This window comes from Mustela erminea, chromosome X (genome assembly GCF_009829155.1).
Source record: "Mustela erminea isolate mMusErm1 chromosome X, mMusErm1.Pri, whole genome shotgun sequence".
Lineage (NCBI taxonomy): Eukaryota > Metazoa > Chordata > Mammalia > Carnivora > Mustelidae > Mustela > Mustela erminea.
Window position 1 is genome coordinate 14,751,677 of NC_045635.1, and position 22,329 is coordinate 14,774,005.

Sequence of the window (22,329 nt, forward strand, 5' to 3'; positions counted from 1 at the left end):
GGGTAAGCGCCCAATGCAGATGGAGTCAGGCTGGGTTACCCCACCCGGACATCAGCACGGAGTGTGCGCCTCCCGCTGTTGGCTCGGGGTCCCTGAATGAGCTGACTTCGAAGCCTCATGTGTAAGATGGGGATGATCATCCTAATGGTCACACTGTCTATCTGGTCAAGCTGTTTCGCCCACTGGGCGCGCCTCTGAGGGCCTGGAGCGCAGTACTGACTGGATAATCCCCGCACGGCCTCCGGCCACATCCCAGGCAGGTGTCGGGGAACGGGTCCATAGTCACACAGAGAACTGCCTTGCATTTTTTCAATAATTGTTATTAACCTACTGAGTGGGTGAGTGTCAACACAGCAGCTAGAAGAATGCTACAGGCCTGGTCCTTAAATGTATGGTGTCGAGGCGCTTGGGTGGCTCCGTCGCTTAAGCATCCAGCTCAGGTCATGATCTCGGGGTAGTGAGATCGAGCGCCATGTCGGGCTCCGCGCTGGGCATGGAGCCTGCTTAGGATTCTCTCTCTCTGCCTCTCCCCTCCCCCCCTTTAAAAAAGAAATGTACGGTGTAACTGAGAGGCAATAAAGGTATATACACAATGTGCTCTGGTGCCTCAGTTGCTCTATGAGGCACGTGAGCTCCTCAGGAGTCCTCCCCAGGAGGGAAGGGAGAGGGGAAGGGGTGAGCGAGGACCTGCACTGAGGGCTTTCCTTGGGCCCATCCCAGTGCATCTCAAGGCCACCCTGTGGAGGGGGCGGGGCAGATGATGAAGAGCCTGAGGCACAGAGACGTGAAACAGCCAGGCTGGGCAGAGCTGGCTCTGCAGCAGTGTCCAGGCTGGCCTCCCCGCTCTCTGGAGGGGCTGCCGGCGGGACAGGAGGGGAGACAGCTGAAAACAGGGGCCTGCCACTCTGGAGAGAAGTCAGACGTCGAAGGAATGAGTGCAGCTCCACTTGGGTTTTGAGTTTTGGCCACGGTCATGTACTTTTTTTTTTTTTAAAGATTTTATTTATTTATTGGACAGACAGTAGGCAGAGAGGCAGGCAGACGGGGAAGCAGGCTCCCTGCCGAGCAGAGAGCCTGATGTGGGGCTGGATCTCAGGACTGTGAGATCATGACCTGAGCCGAAGGCAGAGGTTTAACCCACGGAGCCACCCAGGGGCCCCCATGTTGTACTTTTTAAAGAACTGCAGCGAAAAATGGTGCTCAGTGAATCACTGATGCCCCAATTGCCATCAAGATTTAGATTCGAGAAAGCAGATGCTTTGTAGAAAGTAACATTGTGGTTGGGACGAATACTGTTGCCTTTGGGAGCGAGTGGGTTATGGAAGGGATGTCACAGAAGCGACAGACGCTAAAGCACACATCTGTGCTTCTTAAACAGAACAGGAAACTAGGAAATCTTTCGCATTAAAAATAACATTGGTGGGGTGCCTGGGTGGCTCAGCTGTTAAGTGTCTGCCTTCGGCTCAGGTTACGATCCCAGGGTCCTGGGATCGAGCCCCGCATAGGGCTCCCTTGCTCAGAGGGGTGTCTGCTTCTCTCTCTCCCACTACCCCTGCTTGTGTTCCCTCTCTCACAGTCTCTGACAAATAAATAAACAAAAATCTTAAAAGAAAAAATAATATTGGCTTTACACAGTTAAATATGAATAGGAAACATGCTCACAAACCTTGTACTACAACATCAGGTTTGACGGAAGTGGAAAATCTTCTGTTTAAGGGATCAATTTCCCCAGTGGCAAGGAACCCCTAGGAAAAGAGGAGCATTAGCCCTGAAAAACACTTAATGAAATTTCACCTTAAACCCAACTTGGAAAATGAAACATTTGGGGGCTCAAAGTATTCAGTATTTTATTCCTTTATGTTTTTCAGGTCAGTTGCTTATCTTCTCTAAAACGCAGTACACCATTTAGATAGCCACTGATAAACATATTGTGCCTTTGGCGCCCAGCTCTCCAGGGCTAGTCACACACGCCACCTCGTGTGACTGAAAAGAACAGCAGTGACTTCTACCCCCTGAGCCCTTACTCTCTGCAGGGTCCTGTGCTGAGCTCCTATACGTACAAGGTCACATTCAGGCCTCCTGATAGGGAGGCACTACCATTAGCATTTTACAGGTGGGGAAACTGAGGTAATGCACTTAAGCTAGGAGGCAGAAAGGGCTAACTGTCCCGAAACACAAAGCTCCCCTTCCTGCTTGCACGGAGCGCTGTTTGAACATGGGTCCCCTCACGGCTTCTACGAATGACCGGAGTCTTCAGCAAGTGCCATCAAGGTGCTCTGGGAGTTCTGAGGAGGACTGGGACCTAATGCTGGGAGTGTAGGAAGGTCTTTCCAATGAAGAGGAGGCAACAGGAGTAGAGTTGTTTGTTCCTCATCTCACTGACCCAGAAATCAGAACTGGAAAGAACAGCAGAAATGACTAAGCCCAGCCTCTTTACAGATGTGGAAACTGAGGCTCCCGAGGTCAGGGAGCTAGTCAGAGGCAGAGCTGGCTTTCCAAGAGATAGACGTGGTTTTCCCTACTAATAAAGATAGAAGTAGAAGACAGTCCCTACCCCCATGGCAATCACAGCCATGAAACAAGTGGCCCACCTCCGCACCCACAGCTCCTGAGGGCCACTTCCACTGTGACAGCTTTACTTTACTTTACATTGGGAACCCCAATGGTATGGGACTCACAACTCACCCTCCCCCACCCTCCCCACTTCTAGAGTCTGGCAGAACACACAGGACTGGACCAGCCTCATAGGCTGGAGCTCCCAGCAATTCTCCTGGACTCTTTCATCCATACCTCTCCCCAGGGGCCCAGAGGAGTAAGCTGGGCAGAGCCTCTGAGGACAGATGAACCCATCTGATAACATCACTGACACATCCTCACACCCCCATACCCTCCCCAGTCCCCACTGGGGAGGTGGATTCATTTTCAGTTGGCATAAAACCATTTGCATTTTAAAAACTTAAGACAGGGGGCAAGAACATGTTCAACAAGAAGAAATGAGTCAGAGGTCATAGACCTTCCATGTGAGGGTGTTGTGGGCTAAGGGAACATCTGACCCAAAGTTCAACACAGCCAAACCAGCCGCTGCCCCTTCACAGAGATAGCACCATGGAGTCACTTGGTTGCCCGTGGCCAGGACTGTGCCAGCAGTGGCCGGAAGCAGACGTAGCAGCTTCCAAAACCTGGATCTTTCACACATGTGCTGAGCCTGACTGGGAAGGTTCTAGTCTCCTGCTGACCATCAGCTCAACCTGGTTCCAGCCACAGACCAGGAATACGGGGGTGGGGTGGGAGGTGATGGGAGCGCTTGGCACACAGCTGACTCTGAAGTAGTTTAGTGTAAACATGGACACACAAGCCCGGGCGGCAGGCCTCAGAGCCGACCCACTCTAGCTGACCGTAAAGCTATGAGATGCCAACGACATTCACAGCCACCGGGGGCAGAGAGCCCCTGTGCTCTTCCGGGGTCCGCTCTACCTCATAGCAGATAGTTTCCAGTCTGTGAAGTCCCCAAGTCCCTTACCTCTGCCAACAGCGAGCTGAGGATGTATAGGGACTGACCCCACAGATGGGGCAGCTTCCCCAGAGGGACTCTGTCCACTGTGTGGGGATTCTTATACTCTTCATCAACCTGGCAAAGAGAGAGAAACCCAAAGTCAGGATGTCAGAGAATAAAAATGTCACTGTCTATTGGGGAGCGTGCTGAGGATTTACAAAAGGCCGCCCACCCGAGCCTCCAGGCCTGTTCTGTGCAAGAGCTGTGACAGAGAGGCCACATGGCTCAACACAGCAGAAGAGGAACTCAAATCCAGGCCTGACTCCAGGCCAGCGCCCTGCCCACAAGCACACAGACGGCAGAAGGCAGAGGCAGGCACGTGAAGCCTGCCTCCTTTGAGCATAGCTCTGGGCAACAAGAAGTTTCACAGCTCACGCTTACACTTGTCTGTATTATGGGTACAGTGATCTAAAACAACACCCTACAGCCACGGCAGGGCATCGCTGGAAGCAGCCTCTCCCGTCCCGTCTGCAGGGGCTCATAAACTCTGAAAATTACCAGAAGGTGGCACTATTTATTGAGGAAAACACTACTGTATGCTCAGATCCCTAATTTTCCATCAGGGACTCAATAAGCAGGATCCATCGGGGGCTTCTGACTCATCAAGATAAGCTACAATTGTTTTTTGGATAGACGTTGCTGGCTACACATTGTAAAAGTTAGCCTGCAACTTTCTCTGTTGCAAACTCCATGCTGACCTTTGTATTTATTTATTTATTTATTTATTTATTTAAAACAAACCCTACCCCCATTGTGGGGCTCAAACTCACAAGCCCGAGTCAAGAGTCACTTGCTCTACTGAGTCAGCCAGGCGGCCCTGACCTTTGGGTTTTTGCCATTATTACAATGTTGGTTGGGGGTAACGTTAGTGACTACTTTTTCCCTTTGAAAAACAAAGCAACTGAAGAAATCCTTCTCCAAGAGGGAAAAATCACAACACGAGGGGAGTTGTACTCTGCTTGTGGATTAACCAGCGATGTTAATAACAGATTGTTGAAATTTGCTTCAGTGGTTAAACGTCAAGAAGAACTTAAACTCATAAACTGAACATAATTAAAACATGTCAGTAATCAAACAATCCAACAGGACAACAGTGTGGCAGGAGGGTCTCTAAAATGTTAGAGTTATCTTGGGGCATAAGTTTGGCTATCTTTGGGTAGTAAGAGTAGAGAGAAATAGGTTCTTCCACAGAATCCTGGATGTTTTGCAGTGCACAGGACTGCTTTCACAGTCTAACAGCAAGTTAAGGCTAGGTGAAAGGTAAGTAGTGTTAAGAAAGATTAAAAACCTCGAATGAGAAATAGTTGATGCCAAGCACAGAAGGCAAAGTGTCTGGATTGAAAGACAGCTTGGGGCGCCTGGGTGGCTCAGTGGGTTAATCCTCTGCCTTCAGCTCAGGTCATGATCCCAGGGTCCTGGGATCGAGCCCCGCATCGAGCCCCGCATCGAGCCCCGCATCGGGCTCTCTGCTCAGCAGGGGGCCTGCTTCCTCCCCCACCACCACCCGCCTGCCGCTCTGCCTACTTGTGATCTCTGTCAAGTAAATAAATAAAATCTTTAAAAAAAAAAAAAAAAAAAAAAGATAGCTTGACTCTGGCTTCCCCTGACCCATGGGCCAGCTCCTGCCTCCCTGTGGAGGTGCTGGGGTCTCGCCCACCCCCGCCCCATACTCCTTATGCCCTGGCAGGTCCCCTGACACACTAGGCCTTGGCAGCAGCACTCCCGTGCCTGCCCTCCACGCCCCAGACCCACTCCTCCCCCCGCCCCCCCAAGCCTGCAACCTCACAGAGGCACAGCTGGCACTACCACAACCCCTTGGTGCCCCGTACCCAGCTTGCTGCTTTGGAAACTACTTCTGAACAAAAAGTGTTAGCTCTGAAAGAGGGATTAAAAAAATCCCCAAAGGCCAAGTGTGAACCCACTTTGGTCTAGATACGCAGCGCGTGGTTACCTTGTTAGGCGGGATGGCGTACAGTTCTGGCACCAGGTGGATCCCGTTCTTGCCTCTGATTAATATTCCCTCCAGGGCCTCCCGGTACTCCTGCACCTGGAAAACAGCCCCACCCCCACAGCGGGAGAGAGGCGCCGTCAATACCGCCACGGGAGTGCATCATAGAAAAACACCTCTCTGGGCAACCAACGGATTATTAGTAGGCCACGGGGTCGAGAAATGCATGAACACCTTCCACTTAAGGAGTGCAGGAGGAACTAGGGCCCCCGCTGACAGCGAAGGTTTGAAGGCGCTAGAGGCACTGGAATTTTCTGTGTTGTCTTTAACTCACAACATCAGTCTTTCACCTTAACTTCTCACATCCGTAAATGTTGTCTCCCTAGCTAGACGATATAAGCTTCTTGCAGTGGAGGCTAGACCTTAAGCGGAGCATTGCGTTTCTACCCGTCATGAGTTTTCCACCTAAAAGGCCCTCATTCGAGTACCTATTGCTCAGGAAATGTTTGCAAAATGCACCTGATGTGAGGAAAAGGAAGTGTTTGTACTATGATCCCTGTACCCCAACTCTTAGGACACACCACTCCATATAATAAAAGCTGCTGATGTAAACATTTCCATTCAATTAAAAAGGCAGTGATTAAAAAACAAAACAAAACAGAAAACCCCTAAGTATGAAAAGGAAACAGACCAAAGAGGGAAAACCCTTAACCTGCCCCCCAGCTGTTTAATACATTTCATCTTGGAGAGCCTAGTCAAACACCTTCTAGATCTCATTTCCTTTTCTTTTGAAATTTGTGGACAGCAAAATTACACCAGGGGTGCGTCATTTTTTAAAGGTCATTGGGCAGTAAGTCGAAAAGACAGAATAGGCCTGACAGCAGTAAATTCTGTGAGACCTACAAAATAAGGACCTAAGCACATTCTTTTTTGTCTTCTCAGCTTTTTTGTTTCTAATAACTGTCAATTCCCTCACAACTGAAATTCTATCTCAATCCTTTTGAGATTTGATAAAGAGACAGAAAACCTAAGACCCAAGATAATTGCTAAAGCATAAGAGTAAGAATCAACAATGGGGGAACATCAACATTTCAAGCTTACTACCATGTTGGGGAGGAAGAATTTTCTCTGCCCCTCAAGGTCCTTCTAGCTAGACTAAGAATCAAATTGATATGCGACAGATGAACAGGAGAAAATGGAACTTAGTTGCGTATGTACAGGGAGTCCACAGATGGGCTACTCCAAAGACAATGAGGCACCATGAGGTGGACCTGAGCTCAGGAGCAGGGTGGGGGCCCAGGACACAAAGAGAAGGAAGAGCATTTGCAGGAAGGTGAGAGGAGCTGTTTGGAAAATAAAGGTGTCCCCGCCGTGCACATCGTTTCTTAAGAGGAATCAGTGTCTGGTGTTGGTAACTCTCTTACTGGTCTAGGCAAGCAGCTGAATGGGGAGGGAAAGGGCGTTCCCCAAATGTACTGGGTTTTGATTACTTTTTTTTTTTTAAGATTTTATTTGTTTATTTGACAGACAGAGATCACAAGTAGACAGAGAGGCAGGCAGAGAGAGGAGGAAGCAGGCTCCCTGCTGAGCAGAGAGCCCGATGCGGGGCTCTATCCCAAGACCCTGGGATCATGACCTGAGCAGAAGGCAGCGGCTTTACCCACTGAGCCACCCAGGTGCCCCCGGTTTTCCAAGATGGGCCACTTTGGCATGAACACGGTTTTGATTACTTTTAACTCAAAACCGTGTTCATGCCAAAGTGGCCCATCTTGGGGCGGCTTGCCCTTGACCCCTATAGCCACTTTTGAAACCATTCTCAGAATTTCTGAGCAGAGGCAGTTTTCAAAACCAAAATAAACCTTGGATTGCTCATCCCACCCCAGTACATGTGGCCTGAAGAGGTTAAGAAAACACATAAGCTTCCCGAGGACGGGTCTGTTCTACTTACCAAAGAACGTATGCACAGCAGCAAAGGCTAAAGAAATCTGTTTTGAACAAATGAATGTTGCAGGAACACATCTTTACTCGGCACTTACTATGCACTAGGGACAGGGAATGTATTAGTGAATTGGACAGAGACCGCGTCTAGCAGGGTGCTCTGGCAGGGAGGTGGGAGACTAAATACAGCCACGGGGGCCATACTGTGCTAAGTGCCGTGGGACATATAAAAGGGGCATCGATCCAGCGTGTGGAGTCCGAGAAGACTTTCTGAAAGAAGAGACATTACCAGTGAGTAAGTGAAGGAGACAGAGACAGCTGAGGGAGAAAAGCAGGGCCTGGGCACTTGAGAAGAGGAGAGACAGCGTGGCCTATCCAGAGGGCTGAGAGGGTTTCAGGGCGTTCGCAGCACAGAACTCAAGGAAGTAAGTGAACAGAAAGAAACTGGGCCAGATTTTATGAGGTCCTACAAAACAGGAGAAGAGCTCGTACTTCGTCCCAAGGCAAGCAGGAGCCTTTCAAAGCTTTTAAGTAAGACAGTAGCATAATCTAATTTGCCTTTTAATAAAATGCCCCTAGCGACCTGTATAGAGAAATAGCAGGGATTGAGGCTGGAGGCTAGGAAGCCACTAGAATGCTGTTACATTAAATAAGATGTTAGCTGAGCGTACCCTTCTACCAGAACTCAAGACAGCAAAAGCCGAGGCTGTTCTGGAAAAACAAAAACAAAAACAAAAAAACCCAGAATGACTAAACCTGTCTGTGCTCCACTGTGGTCCCCCATGAACCCCACCTCTTAGTCCTCAGGCCTCTGTGCAGTCCCCTCCCCTTGAACGTGGCATGACCCTTTAAGCAATAGAATGCAACAGAAGGGACACTGCCAGCTCAGGGCCTATAGCTTAAGAATGTTCGGCAGCTCTTGCTGTTGCATTCCGGGCCACGACGACCATCCTGGAGAAGACCTAACTGATCAGACACCACAGTTCTGTGTGAGCCCAAGCTAGCCACATGGAGGTGAAGCAAGGCCTGGGCCAAGAGCCAAGAGCCCAGGCAAGCTCCCAGCAGAGAGCGAGCATGCCGGGCTGGCCGCGAGTGACACCATGTCGCAAGCCGCTCCTCCAAGCCCCAGTGAACCCGCTGACTCCAAGTGAAGCAGAGACAAACTGTCCCTGCTGAGTCCCGCCCAAACTATAGAATCATGAGCAAATAAACAAAACAGACATTACTTTAATTCACTACATTTTGGGAAAACTTGTGGAGCGACAACAGAAAACTGAAACGGGGTCCTAAAGTCTTGTGTAAGCTTACGCTCTAATAACACTCAGGACACTGAGGGAATGAAAATGCTGATTATGAACACCACATCCAGCAAGTTCTCACCTGAACGGCGTCACCGGTGAAGACCCCGTCTATTATGAAATATGTCCAGAACACGGGCCACTCACATTCAATGTTTTCAAAGAGCTTGAGTTCCGCAGGGTCATAATGCAATCGGTTTGGGTCCTGGAACCACACAGGAAACCTTCTGAAAGGTGCTGTCAGATTACATATATAACACCAATGAACCCCACTGGGTTCCCCTCACTTTCTGAATCACTACAGCTCTGCGGCGGCTAGGATTAGGAGTTCGCTCTAATGGAGAGATGTTATGACTGGCAGCTTTCCACGGTAAAATTTCCAAAAAGTCTATCGGAAATGTACACAAGACTCCTTGGTGGTTTATTATATTAAGCTTCCTAGATTGCTAACAAATAAATAGCAATTTGCCTATCGCAGTGCTCAGCAGACCATCTGCTTTGAGGAAATCACTCTATCAGTCACTGTGGCAAAGAAATTCGAGAAGGAGGCCACAGTTGCTCTTGAACACATCGTGAGCCACAGAACTGTTTGTCCTTGTCTACAGGCTGGTTTTAAACCACCAGCTTGCTGTCCTCCTGATGATATTATTTTACCGCCTAACTCCAGCCTTGCTGTCTCCAAAATTAAGATTTCCCCGTCCAATATTCTAACATGTAATTTTATAATCAAGAGAGGGAGAACACCACAGTGGTGATTTAAATATGAAGCAGTTAAGGAATCATAAGAAACAATATTTAAATACAACCTCTCTTGGGGTTTTATAACCATCTCGAAGGAAGCGACAGCATCCATAACGCCCCTAGGAAGATAAAGAAAAAAAAGTGCATTTGAGGAAAGAGAACAATTTCTTTGTCTTTGTCTTTTTATGTTGGTTCGTGTCAGCCATTCACCCCCATTCCCATGAATCTTTTAGTCACGAAACATGTACCAAGTACTCTTTGTTATCAATACAAAAGGTTATTTTTAAGTAATAAACCAAGTAAATTCAGGGTTGATCAGGGTCGAGAAGGGAACGCCGAAACTTCCGGTGAGAGTATCAGGGCCGGGACAGTAATCGCTGAGAGTTCCCAGAGCGACCAGCCCTTCATTCTGATTGGCTGTATCACGTAACGATACAGAGGGACCCTCACTGCTCCCAGAACCCACCAAGACAGATACTTGAATTGGACTGCTTCTACCTGAAAGACTGGAAAGCCAAAAGGACATTCCAGACTCCTCACAAGTAGGCTCTAGATGCAAAGAAGTAGGGCAGCGAGGTGGAGGCAGGGCAGGGGTGGGATGGGGTGAGTGGGGCTTCCTCCGGCCTAGGGCTCTCGTTGCTGGTTTCCCTGGGTGTTGAGAAAGAGGGACAGTGGCACAGAGCTCTCCGTCTGCTTCCCTAGTCCCTGGCACGCAGCGTCGGGCATCCTTTCCCCAGTTTCTTAAGTGCCTGGGAGCTCCTTTAGCACAGGCTGCAGAGGCCAGACACACCCAGCGGCTAGCCCCAGAGAGTTCTCGGAGTCCTGGGGAAGCCCAGCCAAGAACCTGCTCCCCTTTAAACACTTCATTCCCTGCACGGACTCCCTGCCTACTGCGACAAGCTAAACGAGCTTCCTTTTTCTCCACTGAAGTGTGAGACAGCTTCTTTGGGGATGTGACTGGAGACCCTTCAATCCCTCTGTATCCAAGGGCTAAAAGCATTTTTTACGGAATATAAGTAGGATCATCAAAATGAAGATTTTGGCTCAAGAAACTTACTTTTCTTTCTTTCATTCTTTTTTTTTTTTTTTTTTTAAAGAAAACTTATATCTTGATCATTTTACTGAGAAGTTCAGTTGCCTTGGCTATTTAATAAAATTATCAGTTTGGTATATTGTCATAGTTCCTGCATTTCACCTCAGAGCAGGGATTTTCATAAGCTCAATTGACCTTTGGGATCCCCAAGTCCCCAGACATTGTGTATAAACTTGGAGGATACTGGGACGTGTGTGTTTTTTTCTGGCAGAGATCTTCTAGCTTTCAAGAGATTCTCAAAGAGGTCTATGATCTCTAAAGGGTTAAGAAGCTCTGCTTCAGAAGCACAGAAAGGGTACGAACTGGAGTTCAAAGGCGCCAGCCTGAGTTTAAGCTCTGTTGTCGGGAAAAGAACTAGGGCACTGGATCACTCTGAGACTGTTTCTCCCCCATACACTTGGCTTTGGATCCCACACTCCGAGTCCACTTAGACAAACCAAGCCACTGACCTCATGGAGAACCAAGACCAGGGTGAGCTGCTCCATGTCATCACGAAAGGGGCACGTAACACAGAGCAGAAGGGCGCCAGCATGAGTGATGCTTACCTGGAGCTTGGAAATAATTTCATTTTTGGTCACATTCACGAGGTTCATGTCTTCCACTGCAAAGGCCGGGAAAGAGATAATGGAAAGAAGTCCAGCATCAATCTCCTTAGATGTTGATGCTCTTGGCAGCATGGAGAACAGAATAGACTGAACGAGAAACAAAGAGGTGGCTTGAATCTGGGAAGCATGAACCGTTGCATACAGTATCTAGAGACCATGACCTTAGCCCCAAGGAACATTTGAATGAGTCTGCTGATTTTCAGTAGAGCTTTTTCCTACCAGGACAACCCCTGCTGGGGGACCTCACCTGCCCAGCCAATGATTCCTGTTCCTTATGGGAGAGGACAGGGTCAGGGAGGGCACAGTGCTGCCTGGACCCCATGCTGAGAACTGCTGGTCTCCCTCCCTTGGGGGCCTTTTGTTGACTTTGCTGTCTTTCAGACATGCAGGGGAAGAATTACGGACTACTCCGTCAGCAGGCCAGGGTGTCCTGGCTGTGAAGACAGAGGAGCACACACATATATCCAGAGGGTTAGCACGGAGAAATGTCTGACTTCTGTGGAACATGCCTGGGTGATCCAGAACCCATGTGAAGGGGTCAACACCAAGAGACCACACGAACCCTCGGGCAAAATGGTAGATAACAGAATTACTGTAGTCCTAGAACTCGGGTTACTTAGTGGCACTATGCTATAGCCTCAATTATAAGGTGGTTGGATCAGGCACTGTAAACTAAAGGAAGGCGAGCGGTAAGTGTAGGAAGGGAAGGCAGCGGACATTGGGATCTAGCGTTACAGACACGGGGCTAGAGCCCTGCAAATGTAAGCGTATTACATCTCATATAAACGTGGAATACTACATTAATTGATTTTTAGATGTTAAACCAATTTTGCATTCCTAGAATAAACCCCATCTGGTCATGTTAAAAAAATATTTTTTTCCATTTTATAAAGAAGGAATTTGGACACTATGTTCAGTTCACACACGAGGGCTGAGATGCAGACACAGAGACTCATGTGACAGAACAAGGATTCTAAGCCAGGCTCTGCTGGCTACAGAGCTCACACAGCTTCCACCAGGGACCACGCATTATTAAGGGGCACATCAGCTCAACTCTATTAAACTATGCCGGAAAAAACAGCAGATTTCCCATTAAGGACAACTTAATGCAGGAAAACGGAGTGAGCTGAAAAGGGGGTAAAGATGGGGAACGCTTCAGCTTCAGAATAAAGCTTCATTTTCTCAAGTGAACTGACCCCCAAACCCAGTTCTTTAGCTGCAGTCCCTTAGGCTCTCTGCCTGGAAACTCGCACTCCCCCTAGAAGCTCTCTGCTAACAAGTCCGCACGGCTCTCACCCCCGCAACGCCAGCACAGGCTGTGGCACACAATGGGCCCTCGGTAAGTAAGAGTTTGCTGACTGACCGGCAACAGGGGACCTACTGTCCGCCTGATGGAGTCCCCTAACCGGCAACAAGTCCCTGCTTCCTCTGCCCTTTTTTCCAGGCAGGGTCCACTAGTTTGCCATTTCTTCCGTCTCAGCTCTCCTCCACTATGCTTTCCGCCCCTCTCCACCACTCCCCAAGTGAACTACTGCTTGCTGGTCCTTCGATTTGGTGGCATCATGAAAGAAACTTGAGAGAAAACCACCTAGATGCTCAAAAAGCAGACCAGATTTTGTCTCTAGCCAAACAAGGTTGCTGTGATGGTTGACGTCATAGATATACCTCGCCGTCATTGTGTCTCAGGTTGACGTAGTACTTCTCAGCTTACAGAGTGCTCTGACGAGCTAAGCTGATTTACTCTGATCCTTATAACTGCCCTGTGGGACAGGAGGGGAAGGTGCCAGTAGGCCCATTTTATGGATGAGGGGACTAGAGCTCAGAGAAGCCAAGTGCCACCAAGCAAAAAAGGTGAGGAGTATGGGGTGGTTGGTGGAGCACACAACTCTTGATCTCAGAGTCATGAGTTCAAGCCCCATGTTGGGGGTAGAGATTACTTAAAAATAAATCTAAAAAAAAAGAAAGGAAGGAAGATAGATAGATAGATAAGGATGTGACGGAGCCCAGGTCTTCTGCTCTGTCAGCGTCCTTCCCTCCCGTCCAGACCGTGAGAGGCTGGAGCTGTTACCTGGCAGTGTTCGACGTCATCAGGCAGGACGTGGATGACGGACTTGCGTCCTCCGTGGGCTCCAAAAAGGTCCAGTTCATCAATTGCCTCAAGAGCTGCCTACAAGCACAGGAATGAATCACTTTTTCTTTCTAGTAAACAAACACTTCCGTATCCAGTGCTCCTTCTTTGCCACTAAGCAATCTAGCATACATGTTTTCCCAAAGGTGAAGAAACACACATCTTTAAAATTCAGCTAAAGTGTCCTATAGACATGTTCTACCCTTATTTTCAGTGGAATCAGGCCTTTCCTACACATTGCTGCTCTTTGCAGAAACAAGAAAGAGACAAACAAGAAAGACAAACATTTCCCCAAATGAAATCAGTATTCGACCAAAACATAAAATATTAATAAGTTCATAACATTGGCAGGGTTGTAGGGGGAGGGCACTAAATTCATGGACAGCTTTTCTTTCATTCACCTATTTGTGTTAATTCTAATGTTTAGCATGCCTGCCACTTAAAGGTCAATTCTTTTAGTATTAAGTATGTTTTCTCTCAGCTGGCCTTCACAGAACATATTTCCTGTTGCTCTGAAAATTCTGGCTCTGGAGTCTTTATTCTGAGGCTTCAGTCTTGAGTGGGAGGCAGGAAGGGAAGCATGTGAAGTATCTAGGACAAGAGATGAAAATTGGTGGCTGGGGACGGACTCTGGCCCACAGCTGTGCTCTGTTTGGCCTAAAGAAATTTTTAAAATTGATTTTGAATTGGAATACCTTTAAAGAAAGTTCCCAGGGTCCCCAGTACCCTTCAATATTTTTCTATTTGGCTAGCTTCACTTGTTTATGTTACTTGCCTGACCTGACCCCCACAGACTTTTGGGAACTTGTAAGCCTTGCCCTACAAAGCAGTCATATTCTTCAGCCTTCTTTATGACCCAGAAAAGAAGAGTGGACATCACACACCCAGGTGCTCAGACCACAGCAAGACCTTAGACCTGTGAGTGATAATGATGGATAATAAGGAAGGAGGGCGCTTCATTTCTGGCTCACGCACATTTCAGAGTAGGAAACCTACACTCTTTACCTATAATCTCAGTCCGGCTGCGGTATACATGCCACTTGAATTTCATACCTGCTGCCAACTTTTGAAAAATATGCTAATCAGATTAAATCCAAACTCCTAAAGATAAGAACCAAATCAAAGCAGTAGAAATGCACAGAAGGAAGAACAAACAGGTCAAGAGCGTCACCTTGGCCATTCCTACAGAGCTTGCATTCAATTCCGGAATGCCCTGATTAGTCTTATCTCCCCGTTCCCACATTCCATAATCCTGCAGAGGGAATAAAAAAAGGTAGTCAGCAGAGCAGGAAAAAGAGGTACAGAAGAAGTGCTATGGAAAAATAATTCCTTTATGTTATCACAGGCACAAAGAAACATGAATATCTCTTCTCAAAGGTTCCTGAATTCATGGCTTTCTATACTCAGGCATGCTCGCCCTCAATTTCACTCCATTTGACCTCTGTGCAGAATTTTGCAAGTAAATACTCAAGTGGAACAAAATTGCATGCAAAGACACTCTCAATTTTCTTCTTCTTAAAAGTTATCAATTTGTAAGAAACTCCTGATTTGTAGAGAACAAAATGTTTTATCTTCAAATCAAATGAAATGCTGCCCCTCTATTGAACTGATCCCTTTGAACTTGTATCAAATTGTAAGATAGAAAAAAGAAACTTGAACAAATGTATTCTAACTGCTTGAAGCCAACCAAATCATTTAATATAATTTAATACCTATTTCTAATATTACTTCTTGGGGGAAAATGCTGAGCAAATAACAGAGGCCAAAATCAAAATTGAGGCACAGAATACCGAATGTTTTTGGGTCTTTTAAAACCAATTATTGTGAATTGGCTCAGAACACGCCATACAAAGGCTGTGATACACGCACGCCTAACTTGTAATTCCTATTTTCACTGAAGAAAGGCAAGCGCTGGGTACTGTTTTGAAATAGTGTTACACGCACTACTGAAAAATTACAAGCCGACAAGAACAGAATCAGTGCCAAAATTTCAGTATTTATTATTTGATCTGCAAAGATGAACATTTCTAAAATGTGCAAATTTAGACATAGGCACACCAGAACGACGTTAGACTCTTTTCTGCTGGCATGCCTGGTAGCTGAGCCACAGGACACAAATCAGTGTTCCTCACATGGCCTTTCCACATTCCAACCCATTCTCTTTCCAAGCCCAGACCCAGTGACTCATCCTCAAACACTGCTCTGATCTGCTCTCCCCTAGGCAAGAATTTCCAAAGACAAACTGCTTAACCCCCAGGGGCTCCGGGCACCTCCCTGCCACTGGCCACACCTCCGTTCTGTGGCCTCCACCCCCTGCAGGCCCACAAGCAGACTTGGGTCTCTGCTACGTCTCCAACTTCCCTCTGCACTCCCTCTCCCCAAGGACCCCTCCCACACTCAGAGCCCATTCCTGCCCGGTCCTGCTCCGGCTCCTTCCGCACCCTTCTGCTCATCCAAACCTGGTTCACCCTCCAAGGTCCAACTAAAGTCCCACCCTTTCCAGTCCCCTTTGGTTGCTTTAGATTTCTGCCCTACTGGCATTTTAAGCCGGACCATTCTTTGTTGTGGGGCTGTCCAGCGGAATCCCCCACTAACGCTTGCTAGATGCCAGTAGCTCCCTCCCCAGTGTGACAAGCAAAAAACATCTCCAGACATTGCCAAATGTCCCCAGGGAGGGGATGACTGCCCTGTACTGAGAATCGCCTCTTTAGACTTAGGTAGCCCTTGGACCCAACCTGGTCTTCTGCCACCTATTTCTGTAAAGAAGGGCTATCTGGGACTCAGCCATGCTCACGTTCATCTGTTGTCTACCGCTGCCTTTTAGCGACAAGGGCAGAGGTGAGAAGCAACAGGGACCGCAGAGGCCAAAAAACTATTTACTCTTGGGCCCTTTACAGAAAATGTTTGCTGACCCTGGCTTTTGACCATAGTGGCTTTTTTTTTTTTAAACCAAACTCTACCCTTTCTTTACTGCCCTTGTAGTCAGCTTTGCACAGATGAGTTGTTGTAGAACAACCAGAATGCATGAGGCTTCACCAGCTGCAACAGAGAGCAGCCTGGAGGCACTGGGCTTTGTACACATTTACAGCCACCCACACCTGGCCTGGGCCACACATCTGGCCCACGTCCCTCTGCCTGTGGGCTGCCTGGAGGGGTCCCCCCTGCACTGCAGCTCCTACTGACAAGCTGACCCTGTTGCCCCTCACGCTGATTCTGGCCGGCTTGTGCACCTGCTATCAGACACGTTAGGATCTTATCTAAAACAACCATAGGGACGCCTGAGTGGCTCTGTCAGTTAAGTGTCTGCCTTCGGCTCAGATCCTGATCTCAGGGTCCTTGGATGGAGCCCTGCATCGGGCTTGTTGCTCAGCCTGGGGCCTGCTTCTCCCTCCCTCTCTGCCTGCCGCTCCCCCTGCTTGAGTTCTCTTCCCTGTCTCTCTCTCTCTCTCTCTGGCAAATACATAGACAAAAATCTTTAAAAAATTTTTTTTTAGAAACCATAAAGGATTCAAACAGAGCACGTGGTGCCTTCCAAACGTATCAACTCCTCCATTGGATCCCAGGACAAAAATGCGTACTTTGTGTGCATATGTGACAATCTTAGAGCTCAAATCTTGCTAACCTTCTGATCAGGCCCAGACAGCCTGGCCATCCGAGACCTGTATGATTTTTATTGTTTTGAACAGGGACACCTGAAAAACTACCAGGTTGGATACTTACAGCAACTTTATATGCAGCTTCTATGTAAAAAACAAGATTCTGTACGAAGGCCACTTCGTCAAGGGTAAAAATAATACGTAAACCTAGTAAAAAGAAACAAACAATGAAGTTACAGAGTTATGCTGTGGAGAGAGAGATGTGTGCTGCCAATCCCAGATTACAAATATCCCACTAGGAAAGAAATTCTTGTACCCCTATTTTCATTTTTCTTTTTCTTCTTCCATTTTCATTTATCTTACTAGACATCAAAAATTAAATCTAAAGTAAACTGAAACAGTTAATGTCTAATCTCAGAAAGAGAAAGGAGGGAAGGCAGGCAGGTATGCCTATGGGTACAAAAGGCTGAAAGGGGCGTGGGGCCTTCTGCTAGTGTTGGATTTGCACAAAGAAGTTTCCAACAAAGCACAAATTTTAGCCCAGAGCAACCAGATACTGTTCTTATCCTTGAGTGAGCCCAAGGGTGGGTATCCTTTCCCTGTAGCAGACAGGTAAAGTAGAGCCCCCAACTTCAAGAGAAAGCCCTTGACCTTGTGGGAAGGTGAGCTCCCCAGACCTCCCCAGGGTGGCTACACTGACTCTCTGAAGTAGGTGGTGATCGAAAGAGCTGAATTTTTGCTGGGGCCCTTGAATATTTAGGTGATTATGGCTAATGTACGTATTTTGAAAGTACGGATTTTTGAGGCTGCTAGGGATATGGTAAGATGGGAGCTCTTACATCAATAGGGGGAGTTTAACTAGTAAAATGTTCTGCAAATTATTTGGTAATATATATAAGTAGCCTCTGAAGGCTATCCGACAGAAGGCAGCAAGTAGATATGGGGTCAAAGTTGGTATTTTGGGGCACCTGGGTGGCTCAGTCAGTTAAGCAGCCGACTCTTGATTTCAGCTTGGGTCATGACCTTGGGGTCCTGGGATCGAGCCCCACATCAGGCCCCATGCTCAGCAGGGAGTCTGCTTGAAGATTCTCTCCCTGTCTCGGTCTGCCCGTCTCCCCCAACGTCTCTCTCTCAAGTAAATAAATCTTATTAAAAAAAAAAAAAGTTGGTATTACAATATCAGTTACACTAGGGGGAAAAAAGGAATAAAGGAATAGTTTGATTATGGCACATTCATTGATAAAGTCACTAAAATTATATTTATGAGGAGATTGTAAGATCATGGGGAAAATGCTTAAGTTATAATGCTATATAACAACAGCTACTATTTATGTAAACAATATGATCCTAAATTGGGAAAAAAAAAAAAAGACTTAGAAGAGACACATTTAAATGAAAATTGGCGGTGGAATTCTTTTCTATTTTCCAAACTATTTACAGCAAGCTCATCTTAATTTTCATAACCAAAAAGTATGCTTTTTTAAACAAATGCCTGGCTTATTCACAAAGCTATAACAGTATTATTTACTGATTTCTGCCACCTTTAGTGTCTCATAATTGCAGACTGAAATTCATGGGAAGCCCCTAACTCAGAAGGCCAGTGTACCGGACTGAGGATAAGAACTCTAAGGACGCAGCAGCTAAATGACCTAATCCCCGGAGACGGTTACAGCAGACTGTATCGTGGGACAGACCATTTGGTTAGCAGAAACACGCTGCGCTCTGGAGGTCAGGGGGCCTGGTGTCCAAGCTGCCATGGAAGCCAACAGCTTGGGCTGAGGAACAATGTTCACAGTCAGGGAGTTTCTGGCTCACTCCCAGGATGAAGGCTATGGACTGACTGACCACTCTGGGTGGACAGCCGGGTTCTAGAAATTATGTTGTTTGAATATAATTCCGGTAAATGAGGGCGTGTCTAGAAGAGGGGGTAAGAGGAAAAGGTGAAGGGCCAGCTTTGAGATCAACCAGAGAGATGCTACCAGAGCTGGCCTGACAGGTCAGAGTCAGTGTACATGACATTCTAAAGACACATGCTTTTTCTTTCAGAAATAACTTCTTTTGAATTTGGATCACTGCCTGCCACTCCCCACCCCCTTCCGGATTGCCACTCCCTGTGCAATGGGCTCCAAGGGCCCGGGCTCACCAGAGGCAGTCATCTGGGCCAGGAACAGGAGGAAGAGGGAGGTGGCATCCACCTGGAGGTGGCCCCACTGGTCGTCGCCCACCACGGTGCTGCAGGTGGCAGTGTTGTACTTGGCGTGCAAGCTGTCTTTGGTACTCTGAGTGTGCTTGAACTTCTCCACTTTATCCACCTGAGGGAGAGAGCAGGCCGGCTCCACATAGGTAAGGGGCTCATGGCTGGCACAGGCCTCACCCGGGGTCCATTTCTTGGTCCTCGACCTCTTAGCCGCTACCTCCAGGAGCCAGAGAGATGGAGGGCAGCACATGTCCTGTAGTGAGCACCACATGGGGCGCTGTGTGGGGGATTCTACCTGCCCACCCCAGAGATGGCCCAGCCCAGGGGGATTTTAACAAGCTCTGCAGGACAAGGGGTCAAGCCAAAGGGTTTCCTTGTCTGCATAAGCCCAGCAGGAGCTGTGACACCTGGTAGGTGCTCAGCGAGAGAGAGGGGAGAAAGAGGACTTGTTTCAACTTCAGGGTCCAAAGGAAAAGACCCACTAGGGCTTTGAAGAGTAACCAAGCACATGCTGCTGTAGGGCGGGGCCAGTATCATTCATTTTGGAACCCGTGCGGATCCTGGTATGATGCTCTGTGCAGAGTATGAGCTTAGTGAATTATTTTATTTACCCCTCCCTGAAATGCCACGTTTTAAACACTCAAGCATTTTCAACTCAAATGAAAAGAAACCCTTTTATAAACTCAACAGAATAAACAATACTACACGGCTGTCCGAGAGTGGCTTTTGTAAACAATGATTTCGTCTCTATTTTGAAAAAAAGGCATGTTCTCCTTCTATACAAGTAACTCTTCAAAAGAGATTGCGAGAAACAGGGTCCTCAAAGTCTGCGGTTCTATAGGAGGATAAGATTAGTGAAGATAATTTTAAAGGACAAAGTAAGCAAAGTGTTCTCAATTTCTCTTCCACTTAAGAAGAAAAGCTCAAAACACTTTAGGAATGTCAGCTGTCTCCACGAAAGTGACAGATTACCCACTCAGAGGACCTAAAAACACACTTGTCATTTTTCTGCCTACCTGTCTCATCATGCACTGGAGAAGACCCCGCATCAGTTTCACCACGTTCTGTGGAAATAAAGTGGGATCAGTGACACGTCAGCCTCCCTGCTCCGTGAAAACCACAACCTCACCACACGGCCCGTCAGCCAGGGCTGCCCGCAGACCTCCCTGAGAAGGCGCGTCCTGAGCACATACAAGTGTTTGGTCTGTTGAGGTGATCTCCGCTCCCTCACAGAGACAAAAATCTTGATGCAGTGACTTACCTCAAATAAAGGGGTTGGACCGGATGGTGCCTCTGGTTCTGAAATCCAGTGACTCCTCACTGGTATTTTAGCAAGACAAATTTTATAAGCCTGGTATCCTGATGCTAAATTCTGATGAAATTCTTTTTTTGTTTGTTTGTTATGCCAAAGATGAATTAAGTCTACCACGCTTGACCTGAAGTAATGATGCTTCACCAGAAGAGCCCTCTGTGATGCCATCACAGGACTGTTGAGTAAAGTTCTTACAAAATGCAAGTAGCTGCCACAGTTTCTTAATAATACGTATTGCAACCAACTATTGTCATTATCATTATGAATAATAGCCTGATAATCAGACATTCTGTCCAGGCACTGTACAAAAGCCTCGACCAGGACTGGATTCGGTCTAATTCTTGCAACAACCTTATGAGGTGGGTGTTGTTATTACCCACTTTATAGAGGAGGAAGCTGAGGCTGAGAGAGATGAGGCAACGTTGCTAACGTCTGCCAGTGGGCAAGGGATGGAGTGAGGACAGAGCCCACAGCCAGGGATCTGACTCCAGAGTTTGAGCTCTTAGTTAATACGCTATATTGCCTTTCACTTCCTCCACAATTCAGACCCACGACAAGGCTGGTCTTAATCCGTCCTGTTAAAAATAATATAAAACTAATTCACAAGTGGCTACAGAATGGGATATTCTGTAGGTCGAAGTAGCCTGGCTGAAAGAAGTTCCTCCCTCAGGACCATGAGCATCTCTTCTCTTGTAGAATGTACACGGTCTGCAGGGGAGGAATATAGTGAAAGACCATGAAAGTTCATCACCAGAGAAAAATCTGGAATGAATTATCCTTCTGCCTTTAAAATCCTAGGATTCTAGAATACAATCTCATTTTAGGACATAAACTCAGGGCACCTGGGGTGGCTCAGTCGCTAAGCATCTGCCATCGGCTTGGGTCATGGTCCTGGGGTCCTGGGATCGAGCCCTGCATCGGGCTATCTGCTCAGCGGGAAGCCTTGCTTCTCCCTCTCCCACTCCCCCTGCTTGTGTTCCCTCTCTTGATGTCCCTCTCTGTCAAATAAGTAAATAAAATCTTTTTTTTTTTTAAAGAGGATATAAACTCTTCTGAGGCAGAAAATGTTACCTCATAAAGTAGAAATACCAATATTATAATTAAAATTTTCTATGTGTATAGCACAAATATTTGTCAACCAACTTCCCCTCAAATAAAGTGTCTTTCTATTACGAAGAAGCACATCAGTTCCCAACTGGGGGTGACATTCCCATCCCCAGAGGTGGAGGAACATCTTGATATGGGGGGCTAGAGGCATTTTTATTGTCACCATGATGAAGGTGGGGATTACTGGCATCTAGTGAGTAGGGCCCAGGGAGCCCAAGTATCTCTCAATGAGCAGGACAGTCTCACACAATGAATAACTATACTTCCTACACCCCAAAGGCAATAGCAGCCCTGCTGAGGATCATGGGAAGATCCTGTGTTATCCTCTATAATCAAGGGAAAGGTCCCTCTTTAGTTATTACGCACACTCAGCACAACAATGTGGACTGTTCTTGTCTCACTGCTGTCAGTCACAGCGCAGCAAATCTAGTCAGCTCTAGCCTGCATCAGGAAACGCGGACAGAGGAGAGGTACCCAGGTATCCCGTGTGTGCATGTGTGCACGTGTGTATAGGCAGGAAAGCTTTACTGTGATTTTGTCTCAAAGGAGGATGGGAAGTTTGATGAACATCCACATTAAATTATTACACTGCTAAAGAATGATTCACTTCCAAATGACTTTTTTTTTTTTTTTGAATGATTCAAATCCAAATAGTCCTTCCCTTGCTCCCACAGACCGGCTTCTTCTGTTAGTTTCTACTGCCGTCAAGGCTCCTACCAATGCTGCCCATTTTGGCTGCTGTAGGAAGCACTGATGAAGCCCTACGAACACTTCCTGGACCTGATAACCCACTGGCTGTGAGGGCCAATGAGG

The 22,329-nt window shown here is 47.3% G+C and overlaps 1 protein-coding gene across 5 annotated transcripts in view; it reads right to left on the reverse strand.

Moving 5' to 3' along the window:
- The window catches only part of PHKA2 (phosphorylase kinase regulatory subunit alpha 2), a 79,909-nt gene that overhangs the window by 30,681 nt on the left and 26,899 nt on the right, over positions 1-22,329 (reverse strand). For all 5 annotated transcript variants that reach the window (XM_032330141.1, XM_032330142.1, XM_032330140.1 and 2 more), the window contains 11 exons: positions 20,114-20,161; positions 19,044-19,212; positions 17,025-17,107; positions 14,476-14,556; positions 13,245-13,343; positions 11,117-11,263; positions 9,544-9,597; positions 8,820-8,942; positions 5,505-5,600; positions 3,521-3,628; positions 1,667-1,745 (listed from right to left, as the gene is read on the reverse strand). In XM_032330141.1, the coding sequence (XP_032186032.1) occupies positions 1,667-1,745; positions 3,521-3,628; positions 5,505-5,600; positions 8,820-8,942; positions 9,544-9,597; positions 11,117-11,263; positions 13,245-13,343; positions 14,476-14,556; positions 17,025-17,107; positions 19,044-19,212; positions 20,114-20,161 (1,087 nt within the window). The remainder of the gene's footprint in view (positions 1-1,666; positions 1,746-3,520; positions 3,629-5,504; positions 5,601-8,819; positions 8,943-9,543; positions 9,598-11,116; positions 11,264-13,244; positions 13,344-14,475; positions 14,557-17,024; positions 17,108-19,043; positions 19,213-20,113; positions 20,162-22,329) is intronic.